Source organism: Gorilla gorilla, chromosome 5 (genome assembly GCF_029281585.2).
Source record: "Gorilla gorilla gorilla isolate KB3781 chromosome 5, NHGRI_mGorGor1-v2.1_pri, whole genome shotgun sequence".
Classification (NCBI taxonomy): domain Eukaryota; kingdom Metazoa; phylum Chordata; class Mammalia; order Primates; family Hominidae; genus Gorilla; species Gorilla gorilla.
This window is the reverse complement of record NC_073229.2, coordinates 138,226,799-138,250,331: the sequence shown is the minus strand read 5'-3', so window position 1 is coordinate 138,250,331 and position 23,533 is coordinate 138,226,799. Positions and strand designations below refer to the sequence as shown.

The window sequence follows — 23,533 nt, the reverse complement described above, 5'->3', positions numbered from 1 at the left end:
AAGTCTTGGTCTGACTGGGGAACCAGAAAAATGAAAAGTTAGTTGCAATGAGCTTAAAGTGTCTCTGTCTTGCTTGCAGGCTACAACCCATTTGCCCCATTGAAGGTCGACTGGGTGGAGCCCGCAGTCAGGCTGAATTCCCACTCCGCGCCCTGCAGTTTAAGCGTGGCCTGCTGCACGAGTTCCGGAAGGGCAACGCTTCCAAGGAGCAGGTTCGCCTCCATGACCTGGTCCAGCAGCTCCCCAAGGCCATTATCATTGGGGTGAGGAAAGGAGGCACAAGGGCCCTGCTTGAAATGCTGAACCTACATCCGGCAGTAGTCAAAGCCTCTCAAGAAATCCACTTTTTTGATAATGATGAGAATTATGGTAAGGGCATTGAGTGGTATAGGAAAAAGATGCCTTTTTCCTACCCTCAGCAAATCACAATTGAAAAGAGCCCAGCATATTTTATCACAGAGGAGGTTCCAGAAAGGATTTACAAAATGAACTCATCCATCAAGTTGTTGATCATTGTCAGGGAGCCAACCACAAGAGCTATTTCTGATTATACTCAGGTGCTAGAGGGGAAGGAGAGGAAGAATAAAACTTATTACAAGTTTGAGAAGCTGGCCATAGACCCTAATACATGCGAAGTGAACACAAAATACAAAGCAGTAAGAACAAGCATCTACACCAAACATCTGGAAAGGTGGTTGAAATACTTTCCAATTGAGCAATTTCATGTCGTCGATGGAGATCGCCTCATCACGGAACCTCTGCCAGAACTTCAGCTCGTGGAGAAGTTCCTAAATCTGCCTCCAAGGATAAGTCAATACAATTTATACTTCAATGCTACCAGAGGGTTTTACTGCTTGCGGTTTAATATTATCTTTAATAAGTGCCTGGCGGGCAGCAAGGGGCGCATTCATCCAGAGGTGGACCCCTCTGTCATTACTAAATTGCGCAAATTCTTTCATCCTTTTAATCAAAAATTTTACCAGATCACTGGGAGGACATTGAACTGGCCCTAAAATAATATGTCATACAACACTATGTGTTGTGCCTGGAGACACACAATGTCTCCTGTAGATTAAAATATGCACTTTTCCTAGGCAGAGCTATCCAAGTCATTTTTCCATGTATACTTGTACATACGCAGTGTGTGACCAAATATAAGATCAGTTCTTTTTCTACTGAAAATTTACAAAAAAAAAAAAAATGCTGTCTGCATAGTCGCATCTTTTAAGCTATCTACAAAAGAGAAGAGGTGGTGGTATTGGGGGAAAGTGACTTCAGCTATTCTCAAAGAGTTAGTCTTCCTTTGATTCAGAATTTGTCACCCGCCATTTTCATAGATTTAAGCCAAAAGATAAATGTGTGAAAATGTACCAATGGCTGCGAAGCTTCAGGAAGTAGAGGATCCAGTGATGCATTTTTTTTTTCCTAAGGGAAAGCTGGCTCTTTAATTCAGATGCTGAATTGGTGCCATGAAAACAGAAAATGCTATTTTCTTATTATTTAAAAGAATATCTTATCTCATAAAATTGACATTGCTCCAAAGTTCTTGTGGTGATTTTGCACTATTGTTTTCTCGTATGGACCATGGTGTCACTTGTAGCATGTCAGTCACACATTGGAAAGTCAAGTCCTTTTACTTCCATGTTGTATGTCAACAGAGAGAAATGTCATGTACATAATGTATACTGTTGTAAATACTGGTTTCACACTAAGTAATTCTATTTTGTAAACTGAATATGGCTATTTAATTTATTGTGAAAATTAAATTTATTGTGGTATTTAAAAATGGAATGGATTAAAATTACTCTATGTGCAATTTTTTTTTTTTTTTTTTTTACTCATTTTGTTTTACATGCCCCCTGCTGGCTTCCAAAATGGAAGCTGTTTACGTGCATATGAGAGCACTTGGAAAGATGTGCTTCCCTGCTGGATTTCTGTACCCTTGTGAAAATGTATTTATGAAGTGAGGTTGAGTATATTAAAAAAGAAAAACCTCAACCATCTGGAAATCAAGTATAATAGCCACCTCAAAGAACCCTAGTGCTGCTCTGCTACAACTTTGTAACAATTAATTTACTCACAGTTGCTGCTGCTCAGGAAGAGAGACAAGGAATATTTTAACAGAATCAAGGCATAGAACAATCACCATTTTATTTGAACCTCTAATCAGAGTCAGACCAGTAGAGAAATTAAATAAGATTAGAAAACTCTGTACTGAAAGCTGCTGATGCTTCAAAAATGAATACAAGATCTCACAACTCTCCCTGTTAGTTGAAAATATATCAATTTGCTCTGAAAGGATTCAGCTGCCTAGTGTTGCCATTACTAACATAAATATATGGCTCATATTTCCATCCAGAGAAATTAATGCTAAATTGGTGCCTCGCTAACATCAGATACACTGTATTATGCTTAAATATATTCAGTAAAATGTGGAAAGGGGTATTAACAACGACAACAAAAAGATGGATTTTTTTTTTTCTCACAATCACAGTTGCTAATCCAGTGGGAGACGTTTGAGAGAGTTTTGTTCAACATCACAGTGACAGTGCCTAGGGAAATCAGAAAATTACAATGGATTCCCCTTTGATTGTAATAAGTGTTGATTTTCTCCATGAGTTGTTTATCCTGTCCAGTGATTTGATGGTGAACTTTTCTAAATAAATAGCCCTTTCCCCTCCGGTGTCGGTATATATTGCTTCTCAAGCCATCGCCTTGGTAATCATCTCTATTGTCTGAATTAGCAGTGATGCTGTACTCTCAGCTTGAAACAGGCATGACACCAATACATGCTGACAGGCCAGCTCCTCCCTCACTGTGGGATGACACTAGAATGAGAGCCTCAGGTCTAAATGTCAGCCACTTCTCCCCTAAGCCACGAATGAAGTCAATATAAGGATCCTGCAGTCATATTTCTCTGGGCCTCAACTCTCTGCTAACCATCAGTATAAACTATTTGAATACAATGTTCAAGGACACAATCACTGTATTATCATTAATTTCATAGAAGTATTCCTAGAGCGCTATACAGCCAATATGATTTTGTGCCAGTAACTGTCAAATTATGCTCCATTGGAACACGGATGTTTCAAAAACTCAGACCAGGTATTCCATCAGTAAAATAAAAAAATGGTAATCTTTTCCCAGATTCACAGAGGAATAAAAAAAAGTTAATAAATTGAAATTTCTCCGTAATCATCTTTTATGTTACCAATTTTTCTTATGACTTTGCTACTGCTACCAATAGTGTATATCAGACTTTATTCTAAGATTCTATTTGACTTATGCCAACTTTCATCTCAATAAGCCAGTATTTCTTCATATTCAGGGGCAGGAGGAGGGAAGCACTGTGATTTCAGTTGTTCCACTTCCTAAGTAAATTTGAGAATTGTTTTAAATCTTTAAGCCTCCCCACGGAGATCTAAAGCAAGGGCCTATGTTGGGAGAATTTTTTGGGTGGCAGGTTCTATTTCACTGAAAAAAACAGTCACAGCCACTGCTGATGGAGCTAGGTAGGGAGAAATAAAAATGCTATGATTTAATAGCATAACACTCGTGGAGATTTTAAATCTACTTGTTTAGAAAAATGTTTCCTGTTATCAGACAGACAACAGAACTCTAGAGAAATCTTCACCTCATTACAATAGCTCCACGAGGGCTCTCTTTAATAAGTTACTTCTTTTATGTCATAAACACCTTACATGTCTTCAAGAGGCACAGTGGAACCATACAGCTTTGTGGAACAGTTCTAGCTGCAAAGAGAAAAATTGTTTAAGCAATGGTGGGGTTTCTGTTGGACCATAAAGCTAAAATTACACCATTTCTGGAAGCCAAGGAATTCCAGTTACAATTAAACAAATAGCCCAAGGGATGGAGAGAGACTAAGGATCAGAGAGATTTTAGATTTTAGAATAGTAAAATAAACCCATAGATACACATCCTGAAATTTCAAGTCTATCTCCTACCCACCTGAAACCACTGCATATAAACCCTTAATTAATTAAGGCACTAAACTTTTCTTAATAATTGCAATATAGAATAACAGAAGCCCAAGACATTTTGGTTCTGAGTTAATAAATGATCAAGCAAAGGCTTGTAAACTCTTCTGAGGTTTATAATCCCATCTGATCTTAGATGTGGTACCTTTTATGTTGATGGAGCAGTGACAAGTCATAATTGGCAGCCCAGTTCCTCCTCATGAGTGTTTCATGGGCGTGCTTCCTGGAATGCTGCCCCTGAAACGAAGGCTCTTCTGGAAGACAAGCTTCAAGGCCTGTGGGGGGCATCACCTGGGACACTGCAGATGCGCTGCTTCTCAGGGAAGGTGAGAACCAGGGACAAGTGCAGTTCAAATTCCATCCCTGCTGAGAAGATTTGCTTGGTCCAGAGAGCTGTTTGCTAAATCAAATTGCCTTCATAAGCCTAATTTGAGAATTTTCCAGCAATGGAGAATCTCAAATGATTGTAGAATCTTCCCACTGAAATCTTTTATACTCTTTCCACACACTCAGCAGCCATTTTCCACTAAAAATAGTGTACAGTCTAGGAGAGAAAGAAAAACATTCCCCCTCAAAATTACTAAATACAGAAAAATCTTAGCAATTTGGGCTAACGAGGTGAAAATATAAAATATTTTCAAACAAATTCATTGCAATTATGGCCAAGTAGACAAAGCATCAAACCGGGAGGCCGAGCAGGCAGATCACGAGTTCAGGAGTTCGAGACCAGCTTGACTAACATGGTGAAATCCTGTCTCTACTAAAAATACAGAAATTAGCTGGGTGTGGTGGCACGTGCCTGTAATCCCAGCTACTCAGCAGGCTGAGGCAGGAGAATCGCTTGAACTCGGGAGGTGGAGGTTGCAGTGAGCCGAGACTGCGCCACTGCACTCCAGCCTGGGTGACAGAGCGAGACTCCATCTCAAAAAAAAAAAGAAAGAAAAGAAAAATATCCAATTGTGCCTGCTTTGCCAAATCAAAGCCTCTTAATTGGCATATTGGATTTTTTTTCCAAACTGGTATTATTCAAGTATTTCAAAATACTCTTAAGTATACTCTTGTTCTCTTAAGTAGGTTATTCAAGCCCCCTAGCATCTGTCAATTTTTACAGCACACCTTTCTTTTATAGCTCGTGTAAGAGTGAAATTTAGTCCAAAATATGATCATTTGGTAAGGTTCTAATTAATGATGCCTTACTATACATCTTATAAAAACAATTTCTTTACATTTGCGCTTTGAAAAAATTCTTTTCAGTTACATTTTATTGCACCTTTTAGGAATAAGAGTGCTATTTCATAATGATTAGAAACAGACTGAGGAGTTGAAAGGCAGAACTGAACTGATAGCAATATGCAGCTCCCATAGAAAGCACCTGACTGGTATTTCAAAAACAAGTGTCTGTTATTTAAAGATAGTTCAGTTGAAAAGCAGTACCCTTTCAGTCATATCAAGTAGGCAGTAGCATGGCTGGTACTTGATCAGGCTAGATCTATTGATGAATTTATGAACCACATCAGTCTACCAGGTTTGCGGGAGGTGTTGGTAAAAGGCTTTATTGTTTCTAAAGATATGTGTCACCCTCTCTCAAAAACAGTCTGTCAAGAAGGTGAGTGTCTCCTAATAGATGGGTAGCACCATTTCAAAAAGGTAGCTTACCTTACACATATCTAAATGCACATGTCTCTGCTTTGCATTTCCATTTCTTTGATGACACCAGAGAACATCCTTAAGGCCAACTCTAAAACTGCCTGTTTCCTTGGTAAAGCCTCAAGAAGACTCACCTAAAGGTTTGGGCGTAAATTATATAAGAAGTTGTAATTGCTACGTGATCAGGTAATCCAACACTAGGTCCTGTAAATAAACTTAATATGACTCTTTAAAGGTGAGACTCTCTAGCAACGCCAGATGATCATGTTGCCATACCAAGTAGAACTAGTGAGTCACAGTTCAGAAACTGTAGGAAATATAAATAAATAACTCAGCCTGGAAGAATCAGAGAAGGCTTCCATGAGGCACATTTGAAGATCATAATATCTCACCAGGCAGACAAACAGGAAAAGCACACTCTAGGATGAGGGAAACAATACAGCAAAAGCACAAAGTGTGAAAAAGACTAGCATATCCAGTATAGCTGGAGAGTAGGTCATAAGAGAAGGTGGAATGTAAGAATGGAAACTGCAACAGAGCTTCCTAGGCCCTGAGCAAGTCCTTCCACCATAGCCTTGAGGGGACCCTGCTAGATAGCAGGCCAGGCCATCATGCTGAGTCTACACCCGGCTGATCCTTAGAGGCTGAGGGTTCAATATTGGAAAAGAGATGATAAAATTAATAAGCCGAAGGTTATCTTTCAAAGAGAAAAAAAAATCACATGATTGGTGCCCATAGAATCATCATTTTCCTTCCCATTCTGCTTCACTCTTCTCTTTGCTTCTCTCACTTCCCTTCATGGCCAGTAGCTTTGCTGCAGCTGATGGGATCCTCCATATTTGGCTCATTTTTCTCCTGAGATTGAGGAAAAAGTGTTTCTGTGGGTATACTGACCATGGAAGAGTCATATTGTCTACTTGCCACTGAGCTTCTCACTAAAACTTCACCCATCCTGAGACTATAACAGGAGACATAGGAATGAAAAGAAAAACAAACACAATATTCTCCTGCAAGATAGGTGTTAAGAGTGTTCTCAAAAAAAAAAAAAAAGCCAGGAAACATATTCATTTCATTACAAATAAAGCAAATAAAGTCATGCATCACTTAATGACAGGGATACGTTCTAAGAAATGCATCATTAGGTAATTTTGTAATTGTGTGAACAATATAAGAGTGTACTTACACAAACCTGGATGGTATAGCCTGCTAGATACCTAGGCTATATGGTATAGCCTATCACTCCTAGGTTACAAGCCTGTACAGCATGTTACTATATTGAATTCTGCAGGCAATTGTAACACAATGATAAAGATCTGTCTATCTAAACACATCTAAACATAGAAAAGGAGCAGTGCAAATATGGTATAAAAAATTGTTAAATGCTACACCTGTATAGTTAGGGCACTTATCATGAATAGAACTTGCGGAACTGGAAATTGCTGTAGGCGTCCGTGAGTAAGTGGCGAGTAAATGTGAAGGCCTAGGACATTGCTCTACACTACTGTAGATTTTATATATAAACACTGTACACTTAGGCTACACTAAACTTATAAAAGAATATTTTTCTTTCTTCAATAATAAAGTAACATTAGCTTAGTGTAATTTTTTATAAAATTTTTAATTTTTTCTTTTTGACTCTTTTGTAATAACACCCACCTTAAAACACAAACAACACATTGTACAGCTGTACAAAAATATTTTCTTTCTTTATATCCTTATTCTATAAGCTTTTTTCTACTTCTAAATTTTCTCATTCTTTCACTTTTTAAGCTTCTTTTGTTAAAAACTAAGACATAAATATATACATTAGCCTAGGCCTACACAGAATAAGGATCATCAATATCACTGTCTTCCACCTCCAGATCTTGTTCCACGGGAAGGTCTTCAGGGGCAATAACAGGCATGGAGCTGTCATCTCTTATGATAACAATGCTTTCTTCTGGAATACTCCTGAAGGACCTGCCTAAGGCTGTTTTCCAGTTATTTTTTTTTAATAAGTAGAAGGAGAACACTCTAAAATAATGATAAAAAGTAAATACACAAACCAGCAACATAGTCATTTATTATCATTGTCAAGTATTATATACTGTACATAATTGCATGTTCTATACTTTGATATACCTGGCAGCACAGTTGGTTTGTTTCTATCAGCATCACCACAAATGTAATGCATTGTGCTACAACATTATGATGGCTATGAGGTCAAAAGGCAATAGGAATTTTTCAGCTCCATTACAATCTTATGGGACCACCTGTCATATATGAGGTCCACTGTAGACCCAAAAATATCATTATGTGGCATATCACTGTATAAGCTAAACTTTCAGGATGAAATGGGCAAGCCATTTTGTCTTTTTGAGCTTCCCATTAAATAGGAAAATCAGAACAGGGAATTTTTACGCTCCTTCTTATGACATTATATCATTCCATGAAATGGATTATTGGAGCATTTCTTGTGACACTGAACGTCCACAGAGTCAGGGCATGAAGATGGAGGAGGAAGGAGGGGCCTCTACTGTACTTGTGCAAATGATCTCTCCAAAAAACGTTGTCTATGATTTTGCCTTTAAGGGCTCTTCTTTGTCACCACTCCCTTGCAACTAAACTTTCGTTTATTCAACCTTATTCTCAACTTTGGTTTCTAGTTTACCTATCCCTTCCCACATTAATTAACCTTTGCCACACAGCCAACCATCCCCCCAAAATTTAATTTAGTTCACAATTCTGTTGTTCAGCTGGACAATTCTTCTGTTCTGGCCCAGCTTGTCTTCCCTCTGCTGGCCTCTTTCACGTACCTGTGGTTTCTGCCGGGTCAGCTGCTGCCTGGATGATCTCAGGTGGCCTCATCTAAATGTCTGGTGGCTTGTGCTTCTTAGTGATTGGTGCTACCTCCCAGTGTTAGCTGTTGGCTTGATGACAAAGGTGCCTAGGTCACATGTATCTTCTCACTTAGTATATGCACCAGGCCTCTTCACATGGTAGTCAGAAAGGGCTTAAGAGTAGCAAGAGAAGGCAAGTCCCAGTGTGCAAGTACTTTTTAAGTATCCGCTTCCATCATGTTTGCAGTAGTCTCACTGGCCAAAGTATGTCATATGGCCAAGCTCAAAGTCCACATGAGAGGGGATTTCATAAGGGTGTGGATACAGGAAAGGAAAGGAAATCATTTTTTTAAAAATGTTTTGGCCAGGCATGGCGGCTCATGCCTGTAATCCCAGCACTGTGGGAGGCTGAGGCAGGCAGATCACATGAGCTCAGGAGTTCAAGACCAGCCTGGGCAAAAGAATTTTTAAAAAATTAGCCAGGTGTGGTGGCATGTACCTGTAGCTACTCAGGAGGCTGAGGTGGGAGGATCACCTGAGACTAGGAGGCAGAGGTTGCAGAAGGCCAAGCTCATGCCTCTGCACTCCAGCCTGGGCAACAGATTAAGATCCTGTCTCAAAAAAAAAAAAAAAAAAATTGAAGAGATGGAATCTCTCTTAGTTGCCTAGGCTGGTCTTGAATTCCTTACTTCAAGCAATCCTTCCCCCAACCTCAGCATGAGCTGCCACGCCCAATAAGAAAGGAAATTATTGTGACCATTTTTACAAATAATCTATTGCACTTCAACCTTGACTTTATCATGATGAAAATTATAATATAGTAATAAACTTTATGTTTCTTAATTTTTAAAGAAACATGTAATCTTAATAAGAAGAGTGGTAGGTAGAATAATGCCCTCCCTCAAAGATACCTACATCCTAATCTCGGGAACATGTGACTATGTTAGCTTACATTGCAAGAGGGACTTTGCAGATATGATGAAGTTAAGGGCCTTGAGATGAGGAGAGTATCAAGGATTATCTGGGTGGTCCTGATGTAATCATAAGGGTCCTTAAAGGTAGAAAAGTGAGGCAGTAAGGGGCAGGTAGTGGAATGATAAGAACTGAGGAATGGGTTTACACTTCAAGGACCTTCAGGGAGATGCAACAGTGCTGGCTTTGAAGATGTAAAGAAGGGGCTATAAGCCAAGGAATGTGTGCAGCCTTTAGAAGCTGGAAAAGGCAAGGGGACAGCTTTCCCCCAGGGCCTCCAGAAGGGAACGCAGCCCTGCTAACAACTTGATTTCAGCCTGGTGAGACCTGTGTTGGATTTCTAAACCTACAGAAATGCAAGATAACAAGTTCATGTTGTTCTAAGCCACTAAATTTGTGTTGATTTATTACAGTAGCCATAGAAAACTAATACAAGAAGCAAGAGGAAATGGAGGGCTCACAAAATGTCGTGTTTAATCAGCTTATTCCCCTTCATCATGAATGGGTGATGAGGCAAGAGCCATCAATCACAAAGGACATTTCCGAACAATCCAAACAGAAGTCCTGAAGCATAGGAGAACCTTTGCAAATCCCTAAGACTGAACAGGCCTAATGAATGCAGGCAGAGTGACCCTGCAGGACACAATCCCCTGGTGATGGAAACATGGAGTGAGCAAGCATCATTTCTTCTGGGACACCTTCCGTATAGCTCAAAGAGTAAAAAACAATTTTAATGCTAAATTTCGGATAAGTTTATGCAAAGTGCAGATTACATGATATTTTTTAATATCCTTAACATTATGGCTTTTATGCTGAAAAGAGAAAACATTTCTTTTTTTCTTACAAATCTGTAGTATCTCACCTCGATCCAGAAAATCTGAAGTCCCCAAAGATCAGAGCCAGGAGCCTCCGTCTTTTCGCAAGTTGATCCCAAGATTTCCTCTAAATGGCAATGAAAATCATTCTATAGGAAAATAAAGACCTGAAATGCTTTTTCTTGGACTTAATGAAATTCAGAGGTATTTATTGATCATCTAATCATCTAATATGTTCCTAGCTCCTGAAGAATTCATCAATTACTAAAAGTCACTAGGAAAACCAGTTAGGCGTGTGACCAGAATACAGCTCTCCAGAATTCCAGCCCAGGGCCACTTGTCAAGAAAAGTCTCTAAGTAGTTCTATTTATTATTTATACCTGCCTACTTCCTAAATGGATTTGAGGTGGCAATTTTCTAATTAAAATGTGTTTCTAATCCCTTCCTAATCTCGTTTTATTGGGTACATTTTAATCCCTTGTACTTAACCTTGAATAGAAGCATGTACTGAATCTGTATAAAAATATGAATTAGCTGAGTGCGGTGGCACATGCCTATAATCCCAGCTACTTTGGAGGCTAAGGTGAGGGAACTGCTTGAACCCTAGAGTTCAAGATAAGCCTGAGCAACATAGCGAGACCTCATCTAAAAAATATATATATATATGTATAAATTAGCATTAAAATTAAGATGTACATCCATTTAATATACATGTAATATATATGAACACATATATTTTTATTTGTAAGCCTGTTGAAAGAAGCTAATAATAATGGTTCATCCTTGGACCAATTCAAACATTCTTTTGCTAACAATTACCCGTCAAATTTACAGCTGCCTTTAAAAAATTATATTCCAAAGGTGTCACAGTCTAGCCAAACAAAGTAAGAATATACAAGAGAAAAAAAAGAAAAACTCAATAAATTGATATTTCAAAAGCACATCAACCAATCTGGAAACAAATACTTTGACAAAAGAGGATAGCTTGCCTAAAGTGTCACTATATAGTATAAGAAGTTTCAACGGTAAAAGGCAGATGTCTTCTAATCCGAGGATACTGAAAGTGCTTTTAGGAAGTATTATACATCCAACTATTGTGTGTGTGTGCATGTGATTTTCAGCAATTCTTTAACTGGTTCATCCCATTGTGATGATCATGTTACCTTTCATCTTGACCATCACTGCAAGTATTCCACCTTGAAATTGTATCAGGTTTCTCTGCAAGCACAATTAAATTGAAAGATAAATTTAAGAATAAAGTGTTTACTTAGTATTATTTCCTGTATCTATTGTGTTTGAGGTCTCCTTCATTAATATAAAGTGATAAATTAATAAGCATACAAACCCAAGCCTGAAACTCTGAGAACAGAGTATTGATAACTTTCTCTGAGATCCTGAAATGTCCTTAGGAACTCTGAGCTACAGATCCAAGCAATTACTGAAAACAAAAGGTGTTCTCGGTGAGGGGTCAGAATCATAGGGACAAAAGAACCCCAAAACAGACACTCACTGACACCCATTATCAACTGTGTTTATACTCACAGATGAACCAGCCAAATCCAGCCACGCAAACCATTATTTTGTATGAAGTTTGTTAAGTTGGTCAAATTATTGGTTACTACATGATCATCCTCAAAAAGTTACTCCAACCTTTCCAATATCTGTCTCAAATAATGTCTTTGAAATATCTGGAGAAAGAACTTAAGAATTCTTCGTGTGAAATTAATTCTTTGTCAATCTCTTTGGCTGCCTCATGCCCCCAGCCACTGTAAATGTACTCCCATAGCATTTCCAGGAGTCCTTGGGAACTTCTAAGCTCTGCTGACACACAAGCCAGTCAGCACTACACATCACCTGTCAAACATGGCTGCCCTCCTGCTGTGTGCCTCAATGTTTGTTCAGTACTACAGCCAATTCTGTTCAGGCAGCGTGGCTTCCCTAGTCAGGCATTGCGGCTTCCCTAGTCAGGCATTGCCACAGTCTCCAAATAACCAAAGACCAAAGATCAATGACAATGGGTGTGTGTGTGTGCGCGCATATGTGTGTGCATGTGTGTGTTTATGGGGGCAGGTAATTCTTTCTCTCCTATGTAATATTCCCTTTGAAAAAGTACCAAAGCTACACTATAGTGATAAATCAATAAAGCCACTCTTTCAGTTCCTATGTTCAGAATCTACCCCTTACCTTAATAGGGTCAGGCTGGAGTGGAAGACAAATCTGTGTAATAGACACCATGTTAAACTTGGAAGCTTATGATAGATGTTTAATAGACATTAATGGAGTGGGTGAATGAATCACTCTTTCATTATAATGACAAAAGCATTACTAGAGGGATAAACTTATCTGCTCTTTCTTCCCTTCGATTGGGTTCTCTGCCAAGAGAACCTAAAATTCTTTATGCAAATAGATTTCTGGTGACCAGTCCACCAAAGAGTCAGACATATCCCCTAGCAGTGAACACAGTGCAGGATTTTGCTGAGCTCCTGAATGCCCATTACACTTTTCATGCATTGTAAGACACAAACACAAAGAACCAAGGGCTAGCTTGAAACTCTGCTCTTCAAAAGACTTCTCGTGCCAGGTACCAGCATGACATTTCAAGTCACTTTGTTCCTTTATGCCTTGTAATATACTACACTGAGGTGGTAGATGTCGACTCCTATTTATGTAAGAGTCCTTGTCCCTTAATAACATGGATCCCTAAGTTTTCTCTATTAAGCTGTTAAATTTTACATTTAATTAAGCATGAGTTAAAATTTTAAGTTTCCAAAACCATAACTCAAATAATAAATGAAGTGCCACTTTCATCATATTAAACCAATGTTCTGAATATTCATTGTTCAGGGTTTTATGATATTAAAAGTGAACATCTTAGTTCACTAGTGGTATGGAAGCTAGAGCTAGTTTTTGTTGTTGTTGTTTTGACACGGAGTCTCGCTCTGTTGCTAGGCTGGAGTTCAGTGGTGCGATCTCAGCTCACTGCAACCTCCGCCTCTTGGGTTCAAGTGATTCTCCTGCCTCAGCCTCCCAGGTAGCTAGGACTACAGGCATATGCCACCACATCCAGCTAATATTTGTATTTTTAGTAGAGACAGTGTTTCATCATGTTGGCCAGGATGGTCTCGATCTCTTGACCTCGTGATCCGCCCGCCTCAGCCTCCCAAAGTGCTGGGACTGCAGGCGTGAGCCACTGTGCCCAGCCATTGTTGTTTTTAATTACACTTGAATTCTATCTTTTTTTGCATGTTAATGAATCTTAGCCTGGCAAAGTGCCAGACACAGTCCAGTGGACTCAAAGAGAAGCAGGCAGTTCATAGGACACAATGCCTCTGGAGAGTAATAGGGGTCTACATATACACAACTTCCCAGTCATAGATTAGGAGAAACACTCACTTTTATTTACTTTTACATATTTAGGAAATCACTATTAGACATTAATTAAAGAATGATTAAGACTAATTATTTGCACAAGGCTCTGTGTCTACAAATGAAATAATCAGACCATGGATGATCCACTTATTTCTACTCTCTAATGGTGGAAATAGCTGCAAACTGAAATTGTCATTCTCTGAGTCTAGTTATTATTGCACCTCAGTTGATTGGTTACATCATATAGACACAGGCAAATCTTTTAGGAACATACTTTAATGCATGAATAACTTTGGAAAATTCACCAAATGAAGAGGCAGCAGCTGTGAATAGATGAAAAATTCTTGGCCTGGATATCCACTTAAGTCAATAGTGATAGTTCTGTCTAGGTACGATGGATAATAAGGTTAACATCTACCCTCCAAACTGATTATTTCAGCATCTCACAGGTAATTCTGGCAGAGACTTAAAATAAATGTTTATGTCACTTCCCACCCTCATATGGCAGAGGAGAAAACTGGGATGCAGAAAGGTTCAATGACCTGCCTAAGCTCATACAACAGGTAATCACAAAGCTGGGAGCAGATCCCAGGGATTCAGATTCCCACCAGTCTAGGAACCCAGCTGTTCTTATCATATTTAGTCCATTGTTATTATTACACTTGGGAAGAGTGGCTGTTTGTGGCAATTCATGATTTTAAAAAACAAGGTAGAGAGTAGGAAGGAGAGCCATATCCACATCCTGAAAGGACCAGGTAGAATCCTTCAAAATCTGGGATTACAGCACACAGGCAGGGAATGGGGCTTCTCAAACCTTTTCGTGCCACAGCACACATACTTATATGTGATAATATTTGTTTGCAACCTAAAGTACATACAAAGCTATTATTCCTGACGCTGGAGACTCTTTAGCTATCCAGACTCTGTCCAGATGATCAGAGGGCATCAATTTATCCTCTGAGGACAACAATTTATCTTGGCACATTTCTAACCCATTCACAACTCACCCAGATACCTTGGACCATAAATAGGAAACCCTACCAGATCGTAATTATTCTTTTAATTATTAGAATTAAATGTAACAACTGAAATTACTGTGGCTTCTTGGCTTCCATTATTCTTTACTAAAGAGCATATCAAGTAAAAAAAAAAAAAGTTTACAGAAGCTAAAAATATAAGACTGTACCTGGTTTACCAAAAATTTTCAAGAATCTCTGAAGTTCATTATTTGCTGAAAAATAGCTTCTGATGCAAAATAACTCCCAGAGAACACCATGGATGGTCTTACATATAGGCATTTAGTTTAGAGCCCATCATGAGAATGCAAGAAGGCCCATTTGTTCCAAGCCTCACATTGACAGAGTCCCAACTTTACAGCAGTGACATTATACCTCCAAATGAGATTATACTGTTCTCTTTGAAAAGCTCTGACACATACCACGTATTTTGACTTTTTTAAAAAATGTGCCTTGAATCTCAGAAAATACTGGTGGCCCTGGGCCTCTGAGCATCAACAATCCTCATACATATGGGACTAAACTCATTCATAACAGGATTGTTAATAGAGAAGTTGCCCTTTAGGTATTCATTTTGCTCTTCCTTGTCAATTCGATAGAGAAACAAAAGCATGGGATCCACAGGTCTGCAGGAGAATGTGCTTTTGAATAGAGCAAGTGCAAATGGGAGAAAAGGTACAGGAACACTAATCCACATTCCCAAAGAAATGCTCAGGTTTCAATATTCCTTTTGAAAAAATGTAGCTTCTCTAGTAAGTTGGTCACACTCCAAGAGGAATTAAGCTTGAAAGATAACAGAACTTCAAAAGCCAAGTTGAAAAGACCAGACCTGAGGCAGTGAAGGGCATTCAGAAGAAAGAAGAGTTTTAACTCAGCTTTCAAAGCATGTTCTCCTTCCTCTTTGAAAGTTTCTGACGCTTTCGGGGTTGCTGGAGATGTTCCCACCCATGACATCTTTCATCAGAAAAGCATGAAATAACAAAAATCTCTCTCCAGGTAGAATAGGGAGAAAAATGTGAAAGTAAGTTAAAGTAAGTTGCTTCTTGTTCTGCTTCTTCTTGAGCCTAACAAGTCATCTCCAAGAAAATTACTTGAGCCTTATCTCACTGCAAATTAGCAAGATGCAAATTCTACTATGTAGTGGAACTGAGGCCCCAAACGAGCGGTCCCCGAAAGGAAGCAGAGGCTGGTTGCCAGCCATGTGTTTCCATGACTCATTTTTCAGGACTGGCCAAAAAACGAAAAACAAAACAGCAACAAAACAGTCGGGAAAAACTAGAAGGTAAGAGTAAAATGTGTACTTAAGACTCAATAATTACATCTGTGCCTTTTAAAGGCTAATTCCATTATCAGTAATCCCCTGTTGTTCTGCATTTACCTGGGTAACTCTGCTGATCCTTCACAGCTCAACTGAGAATCATTCCAATTACTACTGGGTGCCAGGCCAAGAGCTGAGCACAAGGAACATTATAATGATATGCACAGTGCAAGGTACCTACCTTCAAGGAGCTTTTGCCAGACTCAGTGCTGGATGCATGGGACATGACGGTATGCAAGATGAGCCCCAATAAGCTGAGAATGGGTTGACTGCTAGGCATAAGAAATGTGACACAGGGAGACCCCATCTCTACAAAAAATAAAAAATAAATTAGCTGGCCGGGCGTGATGGCTCACGCCTGTAATCCCAGCACTTGGGGAGGCCGAGGCAGGTGGATCACGAGGTCAGGAGTTCGAGACCATCCTGGCCAACATGGTGAAACCCCATCTCTACTAAAAACACCAAAATTATCTGGGCATGGTGGTGCATGCCTGTAATCCCAGCTACTTGGGAGGCTGAGGCAGAAGAATCACTTGAACCAGGGAGTCGGAGGTTGCAGTGAGCCGAGATTGCGCCACAGCACTCCAGCCTGGTGACACAGCAAAACTCCATCTCAAAAATAAATAAATAAATAAATAAATACATAAATACATAAATAAATTAGCTGGGTATGGTGCTTCATGCCTGTAGTTCCAGCTCCTCGGGAGGCTGAGGCAGGGGGATTCCTCGAGCCCAAGAGTCCAAGGCTGCAGTGAGCTAGGATCACACCACTGTACTCCACCCTGGGTGACAGAGCAAGACCCTGTCTCTTAAAAAAAGAGAGAAATGTGACAATGTGCACAATACAAGATTGCTGCTCATAAAGAAATGTGTGCCAGGCTCAATATGGGCAAAATTATGGTACACGATGCAAGAGGCCACACCTCCAGGGGCTGCCTTCCTTGAACCCTGGCCTAATCATTGCTTTCAGAACCCCCATTTATACCCTGATAAACACCAACATTTTTGAATGAAATATTTTCAGTGCCTATTTCCCCCATTGACTATAAGCACATTGAGGGCATTAATTATAACTTGTTTCTGCTTGTATCCCTGGCACCACACACAGTGACGGCAAAAAAACAAAACAACCACCACCAATTTCAACACAGATGTGTGTAGCACTGAGCCAAATTACTCAATTTCTGCTCAAGAAAGGTCAGTGAGGTTTTAAAGGAACAGCTTATCTGCTAACATCTACGTAGTATTTTTACATCAATATTCATGAGTGATATTGGTGTGTGGTTTTCTTTGTCCTATCTTTATCTGGCTTATACAGCAGTGTTATACTTGCTTCACAAAAGGAGTTGGAGAGGTTTCTTTCCTTTTCGGTGCTCTAGATCAGGAATCAGCACATTTTTCTGTATAATAGGTCAGACAGTAAATATTTTAGGCTTTGTGCTCCATATAGTCTCTGTTGAAACTTTTCAACTTTGCCCCAAAGCAGCCATGTACAATGAGGAAACAAGTAGGGTGGCTGTGTTCCAATTAAACTTTATAAAAAATAAAACAGGTTGCTGGGGCTGAATTTGGTCAGTGGCTGATATCTACTCTGGAATAATTTATACACCACTTGAACCATGTGGTCTTCAAAGGGTTGAGAAATGCTATAGACTAAATGTTTATGTCCCTGTAAAATTCACATGTTAAAGCCTAATCCCCAATGTGATTCTGTTACAAGGTGGGGCCTTTGGGACATGATTAGTTCGTTGGGGCAGAACCCTCATGAATGGAATTAGTGCCTTTGTAAAAGAGACTCCAGAGAGCTGCTGTGCTCCATTTGCATGTAAGGGCCCAAGAAGAAGGTGCCATTTATGAACCAGGATGTAGGCCCTCACCAGACACAAATGTTCTAGGACCTTGATCTTGGACTTCCCAGCCACCAAATCTATGAGAAATAAATCTGTGTTTTTCATAAGCCACCCAGTGTGGTATTCTGTTATAGCAGCCTGAATGGACTAAGACACTAGAGGAATGCCTGATCTTAACGGAAAAGCCTCTAGTGCTTTCCCATTAAAAAAGATCACGAAATGTTGCAGGTTCATCTTGTATTTTCGTTACCTTAGTTCTGGAATAAACCATGTCTCCAAGGAGGCAGTGGCATACTGTTTTAGTTATAGAGTGTTTATAGTGTATTTTTGATATCTAGTAGAAGTAGTTCCCCTTGTAGTTTTACTGTTTTCCTATTTTGTGACAGAATCTTTCTTGGGTGAGCCAACCACAGAAGAACAGAGAAGACTAAAAGGGTGTGTGACCCAAAGTCAGACTTGCCACAGGGACAGTGGGTGCAAGGAGGAAGCGCAGCTTATCAGGCCAAATGTGGAAGCTGTAGCTTGAGCATGGCAATATTGTGACCATGGGTTCCAGCATGTGCTCATGTCTGTGGGTCCTGGCATGTGGTCAGGGAAGCTGAGAGTTTAACACTAGTGACATAAGGCTCCAGCAGCAGTGAATCCAGGTGCAAGAGAAATCTTGAGACCCACACATGCTGGGTAGCAACTGGTTAACAACGGTCCCTACAGAGGAAGGTTAGCCTGGTAAGGACAAGGCAAAGCCCTCACTGCAGAGGCTCAGGGTCCCAAGACAGCAACCCAGTAGAAGGATCAAGGCAGATCTGTTTGGTAGAGCTGCCAGGCATCTGGGGAAGAGACTGAGATGCCAAAATAAGCCCTAAGATGAGTTACCAGAACTGGAGCTCAGGGCACAGCTGGACATGAACCAAATGAGGTTTAGGGTGAACTCAAATATCAGGCTAGAGCTCCTAAGTCCCTCCTGACTAATGTCCCAATTAGTCCCAGAGCGTCCAAGTAGAGCCGATTACTCTGGCTTTGAAGTAAGGAAGGAGAGCAATCTTGGAAATAATCAAGGTCAGACAGTGGACTGAGTTTTGGGGGTTGTCCTTGATTAGCCAAATGACCTTGGGCAGACCACTTTACCTCTCTGGGCCACCAACGGAATTGAATGAAATTATGTCTAAAGTTCTGTTTACTTCTAAAAGGCTAATTAATTAACCCATTTGAGAGCAAAAGGAACTTGTATTTTACCAGCGCATTCCGTGTGCCATGCACTCTGCCAGACATTTTACATACATTAAAGGGAGGGAAACTAGTGTTTTATGTTACCAGTGGCATGTTGGTAAATGTTTAACCAACATTTTTGGTTAGCCAAATGCAAACCAGCTCTCTTGTGGGTGGAGAGGGCCCTGATTTGTAGCATTTGCTAATGTCTGTGGTATAAATACTCCCATCATAGTTTCAAGCTACCACCGTGTAGTTACTGAATGCAGGGCTGGGAAGAAATATGCCATGGAACACCATAATATGCCATTTCTATCACACAGAAACAATCCATGTAAAAAACCTTAGAGCGGCTGGGCGCGGTGGCTCACTCCTGTAATCCCAGCACTTTGGGATGCCAAGGCAGGTGGATCATGAGGTCAGGAGTTTGAGACCAGTCTGGCCAACATAGTGAAACCCTGTCTCCACTAAAAATACAAAAAATTAGCAGGGTGTGGTGGTGTGCGCCTGTAACCCCAGCTGCTCGGGAGGCTGAGGCAGGAGAATCACGTAAACCCAGGAGGCGGAGGTTGCAGTGAGCCGAGATCACACCATTGCACTCCAGCCCAGGTGACAGTGCGAGACTCCATCTCAAAAAAAAAAAATCCTTAAGGTATAGATATTAGTAAAATGCAATAAAATTATTAGTAAGTGATAAGCTTTAAGTATTCATTACATTTATTTTTAATATAATTTATTTAACTACAAATATATATAATTTAATTTTGCATAATGCCCGTGTTTAACACTGGCTCTCAAAATTTCCAATTTATCAATCGGTTTTTGAGAGCTTGTATACGTCACCTATAACATACCACTGACTGTTACCTATTGTCTGCCAGTCACCATGATTGGCATTTTAGATACATTCTTTCATTAACCCTCACTGTACCCTTCTGGAATAGCTATTATTTTACAGATGAATAAAATATCTCAGAAAGATTAAATAAATTGCCTGGATTCACATAGCTAAAGTCTGGTTGTATGACCTCCACCCCCTAAATCTCCATATTCAATTATACTGCACAGCCATTCATATAACAGAAATTTGCTTTTAAACTGTTTTATCCTTTATCCAAGATAATAGATTGTGTTCCACATAAGCTGGGGTCCTTTAAATTCAGTGAGTTTCTGAGCATCGATGTATGTGCTTGAGTTCATTGACACTGAGTAGTCTAGTTACAGAAAATACCATTAAGCTGGATAAGAAACCCAGTGTTAGGCAGGACTTAAACCATATGGAGGATGATCATGGGGAGCTGATTACGCCATATTAAGTCTTCCACCCAGAGGCACTAGAATCACTTCAGCCTCTTATCTCATTTTCCTTAAGTTAATTTCAACTCAACAAAACTAATTCCTTTTTAAGCAAGTTTCTTTTTTTGCACAATGAACCTAAAGGTAGAATATCCAATAACATTTCAACCAGTATTTTCAACTAACTCATAATAATTGTTACTGTTGTAATTTTTGTGCCAAAACAATTTGTTAATGTTTTGTAAGTTTTGTTTCTTCTTAAAACATAACATGATGGTATTTTTTTCATTATTTAGAGAATATTAGTCACTGTAATCAAACCCACATAGATAAGACCTTACATATTTAATACAAGGGTTACTCCTGTACAAATGGAAATAAATTAAGTTTGATGTTACTACACAAATATGGTTGTTAATTTATGTACAATGTCAACTCAACATGGTAAACTGGGATACTTTTTCCAAAGTTTACAGTACAGCTAAAGTTTCCAAAAATTCAAATTATATGTATATATATAATTATATATATAATTGTACAAACATAATTATATATAATTATAATTATATATATTTATATAAAAAGACCAATAATAGCAGCATGTTATGCATCAATAGCAGCAACAACTTGTCCAGGTTCTGCAGTCATCTGAACAAAATATAGAGACACCCAGCACACTCCATTTAAAGAAAAGGGGAAAAAAAAGTAAAAACCAAAATCCCAGAAAATTGCAAAGTTCTGTTACTATTGTGGTACCTGGCACCATTTTTTTAAATTAGTTTCAGAATCATTGTCTGGAAGGAAAACATTCTAGAATAACATTATTAAAAACAACTTTGATAAAGCATGGTCACTACTATGTATCATAAAGCAGGTATAAGATATTCTGCATTCACAGAGGTATGATACAGTACTGTCCTACATCTATATTACTAGAAGATACAATTAAAAAGGCATTATTTCAGACTTGATTCTACTTTCCTAGCAGAGGGCCCAAAGGATGGTATGACAGAGCTCTGTAAAGAAATGCTCCTTCTTAGGATTTCCTTTCATTAGCAGCACAGTTCTAGGTACTCACTGTTCTTCATGAACATCAACTAAGAACTGTTTTTTAAAAAAACAGGCCACATTTTCTTTATCCAGTCTATCATTAATGGAAATTTAGGTGGATTCCATGTATTTATTTGTTGTGAATAGTGCTGCAATGAACATAGGCGTGCATGTGTCTTTATAAAAGAATAATTTATATTCTTTTGGGTATATACCCAGTAATGGGATTGCTAGGTCAAATGGTATTTCTGTCTTTAGGTATATGAGGAATTGCCAAACTATCTTCCACAATGGCTGAACTAATTTATACTCCCACCAAGGGTGTATAAGCATTCCTTTTTCTCGACAACCTTGTCAGCATCTGTTGTATTTTGGACTTTTTAATATTAGTTATTCTGACTGGTGTGAGATGGCATCTCATTGTGGTTTTGATTTGCATTTTTCTAATGATCAGAGATATTGAACTTTTTTCATATGATTGTTGACTGCATGTATGTCTTCTTTTGAAAGTGTCTGTTCATGTCCTTTGCCCACTTTTTTATGGGGTTGGTTTTTTCTTGTAAATTTGTTTAAGTTCCGTATCGATGGGGGATATTAGACTTTTGTTGGAGGCATAGTTCACAAAAATTTACTCCCACTCTGTAAGTTGTCTGTTTACTCTGTTGATAGTTTCTTTTGCTGTGCAGAAGCTTTTTAGTTTAATTAGATTCCATTTATCAACTTTTTATTTTTCTTACAATTGCTTTTGGTGCCTTCATCATGAAATATTTGCCCGTGCCTGTGTCCTGAATGGTATTGCCCAGGTTGTTTGCCATGGTTTTTATAGTTTTGGGTTTTGTGTTTAAGCCTTCAATTGATCTTGAGTTAATTTTTGTTTATGGTGTAAGGAAGGGGTCTAGTTTCAATCTTCGAGGTATGGCTGGCCAGTTATCCCAGCATCATTTATTGAATAGGGAATCCTTTGCCCATTGCTTGTTTTTGTGAGGTTTGTTGAAGTTCAGATAGTTGTAGGTGTAGGTGTGTGTTTTTATTTCTGAGTTCTCTATTCTGTTTCATTGGTCTATGTGTCTGTTTTTTTTATTTATTTATTTTTGATCTTAACATTTTAATATGTGTATTTTGATTTTATTAAGAAGCGCATTCAAACTTCTCAGCCAGGAATAAGAGAATCAAAGATAATTCAAAGTTTTTTTAAAAGCAGTACCACCCCAGAAAAATAGACTTTAGCTTTCATAACTGTATCCAAGCCATTCAATAATAAGCTAAAGTGTACATATGTGACTCTTCAGGATCTGAAAGCTGCCAGTTTGCCTTCCTACGTATTAGACACTTTTCTCTAATTAATCTTTTTTTTAATTATTATACTTTAAGTTCTAGGGCACTTGTGCACAACGTGCTGGTTTGTTACATAGGTATACATGTGCCATGTTGGTTTGCTACACCCATTAACTTGTCATTTACATTAGGTATTTCTCCTAATGCTATTCCTCCCCCTGCCCCCACCCCACGACAGGCCCCGGGGTGGGATGTTCCCCGCCTTGTGTCCAACCATTCTCATTGTTCAATTCCCACCTATGAGTGAGAACATGTAGTGTTTGGTTTTCTGTCCTTGTGATAGTTTGCTGAGAATGATGGTTTCCAGCTTCAGCCATGTCCCTACAAAGGACATGAACTCATCCTTTTTTATGGCTGCATAGTATTTTACTCTTTTCTCAATAGCCCCAATAACATCAACTATTTTACTCTATTTTATATCTTTCCTCACTCCATCCCTCCATTATGTCCTCTATTTCAATGCAAAAAAAAAAAAACCTCCCATATATATAAAAGTGCATCATGAAAGATACAGAACAGAATAACAGTTCTCTAGCCCTTGCTCAATGCACTCTCTATCCCTTCAGTCACTTGTTTCTTGGCCTCCCCTGAAGTGGTAGGCACTGTGCCAGGCTCTGGGCACATTGAGATCAAAGACACATATCCATGCTCCTTTTCTGTTTTCCATGTACTCCCTTACTGAATGCCAGAAGAGAAATGGAGAAGAGCAAGGAGGAAATGAGAGAATCAGAGAGAGAATAAAAGAAGGGTATAACTGAAGGTAGGGGACAGAGAAGCAGGAACAGTGAAGATAAGAGGAAACACATTCAATATTAGGTTAGGCTTCTAGGCTGCACACATTC

At 39.1% G+C, this 23,533-nt stretch overlaps 1 protein-coding gene and 1 long non-coding RNA gene across 11 annotated transcripts in view; one reads left to right on the top strand and one right to left on the bottom strand.

Moving 5' to 3' along the window:
* The window catches only part of HS3ST5 (heparan sulfate-glucosamine 3-sulfotransferase 5), a 286,591-nt gene extending 284,775 nt beyond the window's left edge, over positions 1-1,816 (top strand). For all 5 annotated transcript variants that reach the window (XM_055391767.2, XM_055391768.2, XM_019029691.4 and 2 more), the window contains one exon: positions 80-1,816. In XM_055391767.2, the coding sequence (XP_055247742.1) occupies positions 80-1,013 (934 nt within the window). In that variant the 3' untranslated portion in view covers positions 1,014-1,816. The remainder of the gene's footprint in view (positions 1-79) is intronic.
* Positions 1-23,533, bottom strand: part of LOC109027338 (uncharacterized) — a 131,413-nt gene that overhangs the window by 50,578 nt on the left and 57,302 nt on the right. The window contains exons 5-8 of one of the 6 annotated variants that reach the window (XR_010134344.1): positions 10,299-10,400; positions 6,367-8,554; positions 5,655-5,779; positions 4,144-4,542 (exon numbers count right to left, since the gene is read on the bottom strand). The exons of 1 other annotated variant lie outside the window; for it this stretch is intronic. This is a non-coding gene — a long non-coding RNA (uncharacterized lncRNA). Of the gene's footprint in view, positions 1-4,143; positions 4,543-5,654; positions 5,780-6,366; positions 8,555-10,298; positions 10,401-23,533 lie in introns of those variants that run through there. 4 more of the 6 variants (XR_010134345.1, XR_008681107.2, XR_002006501.4 and 1 more) reach the window with 4 other exon arrangements.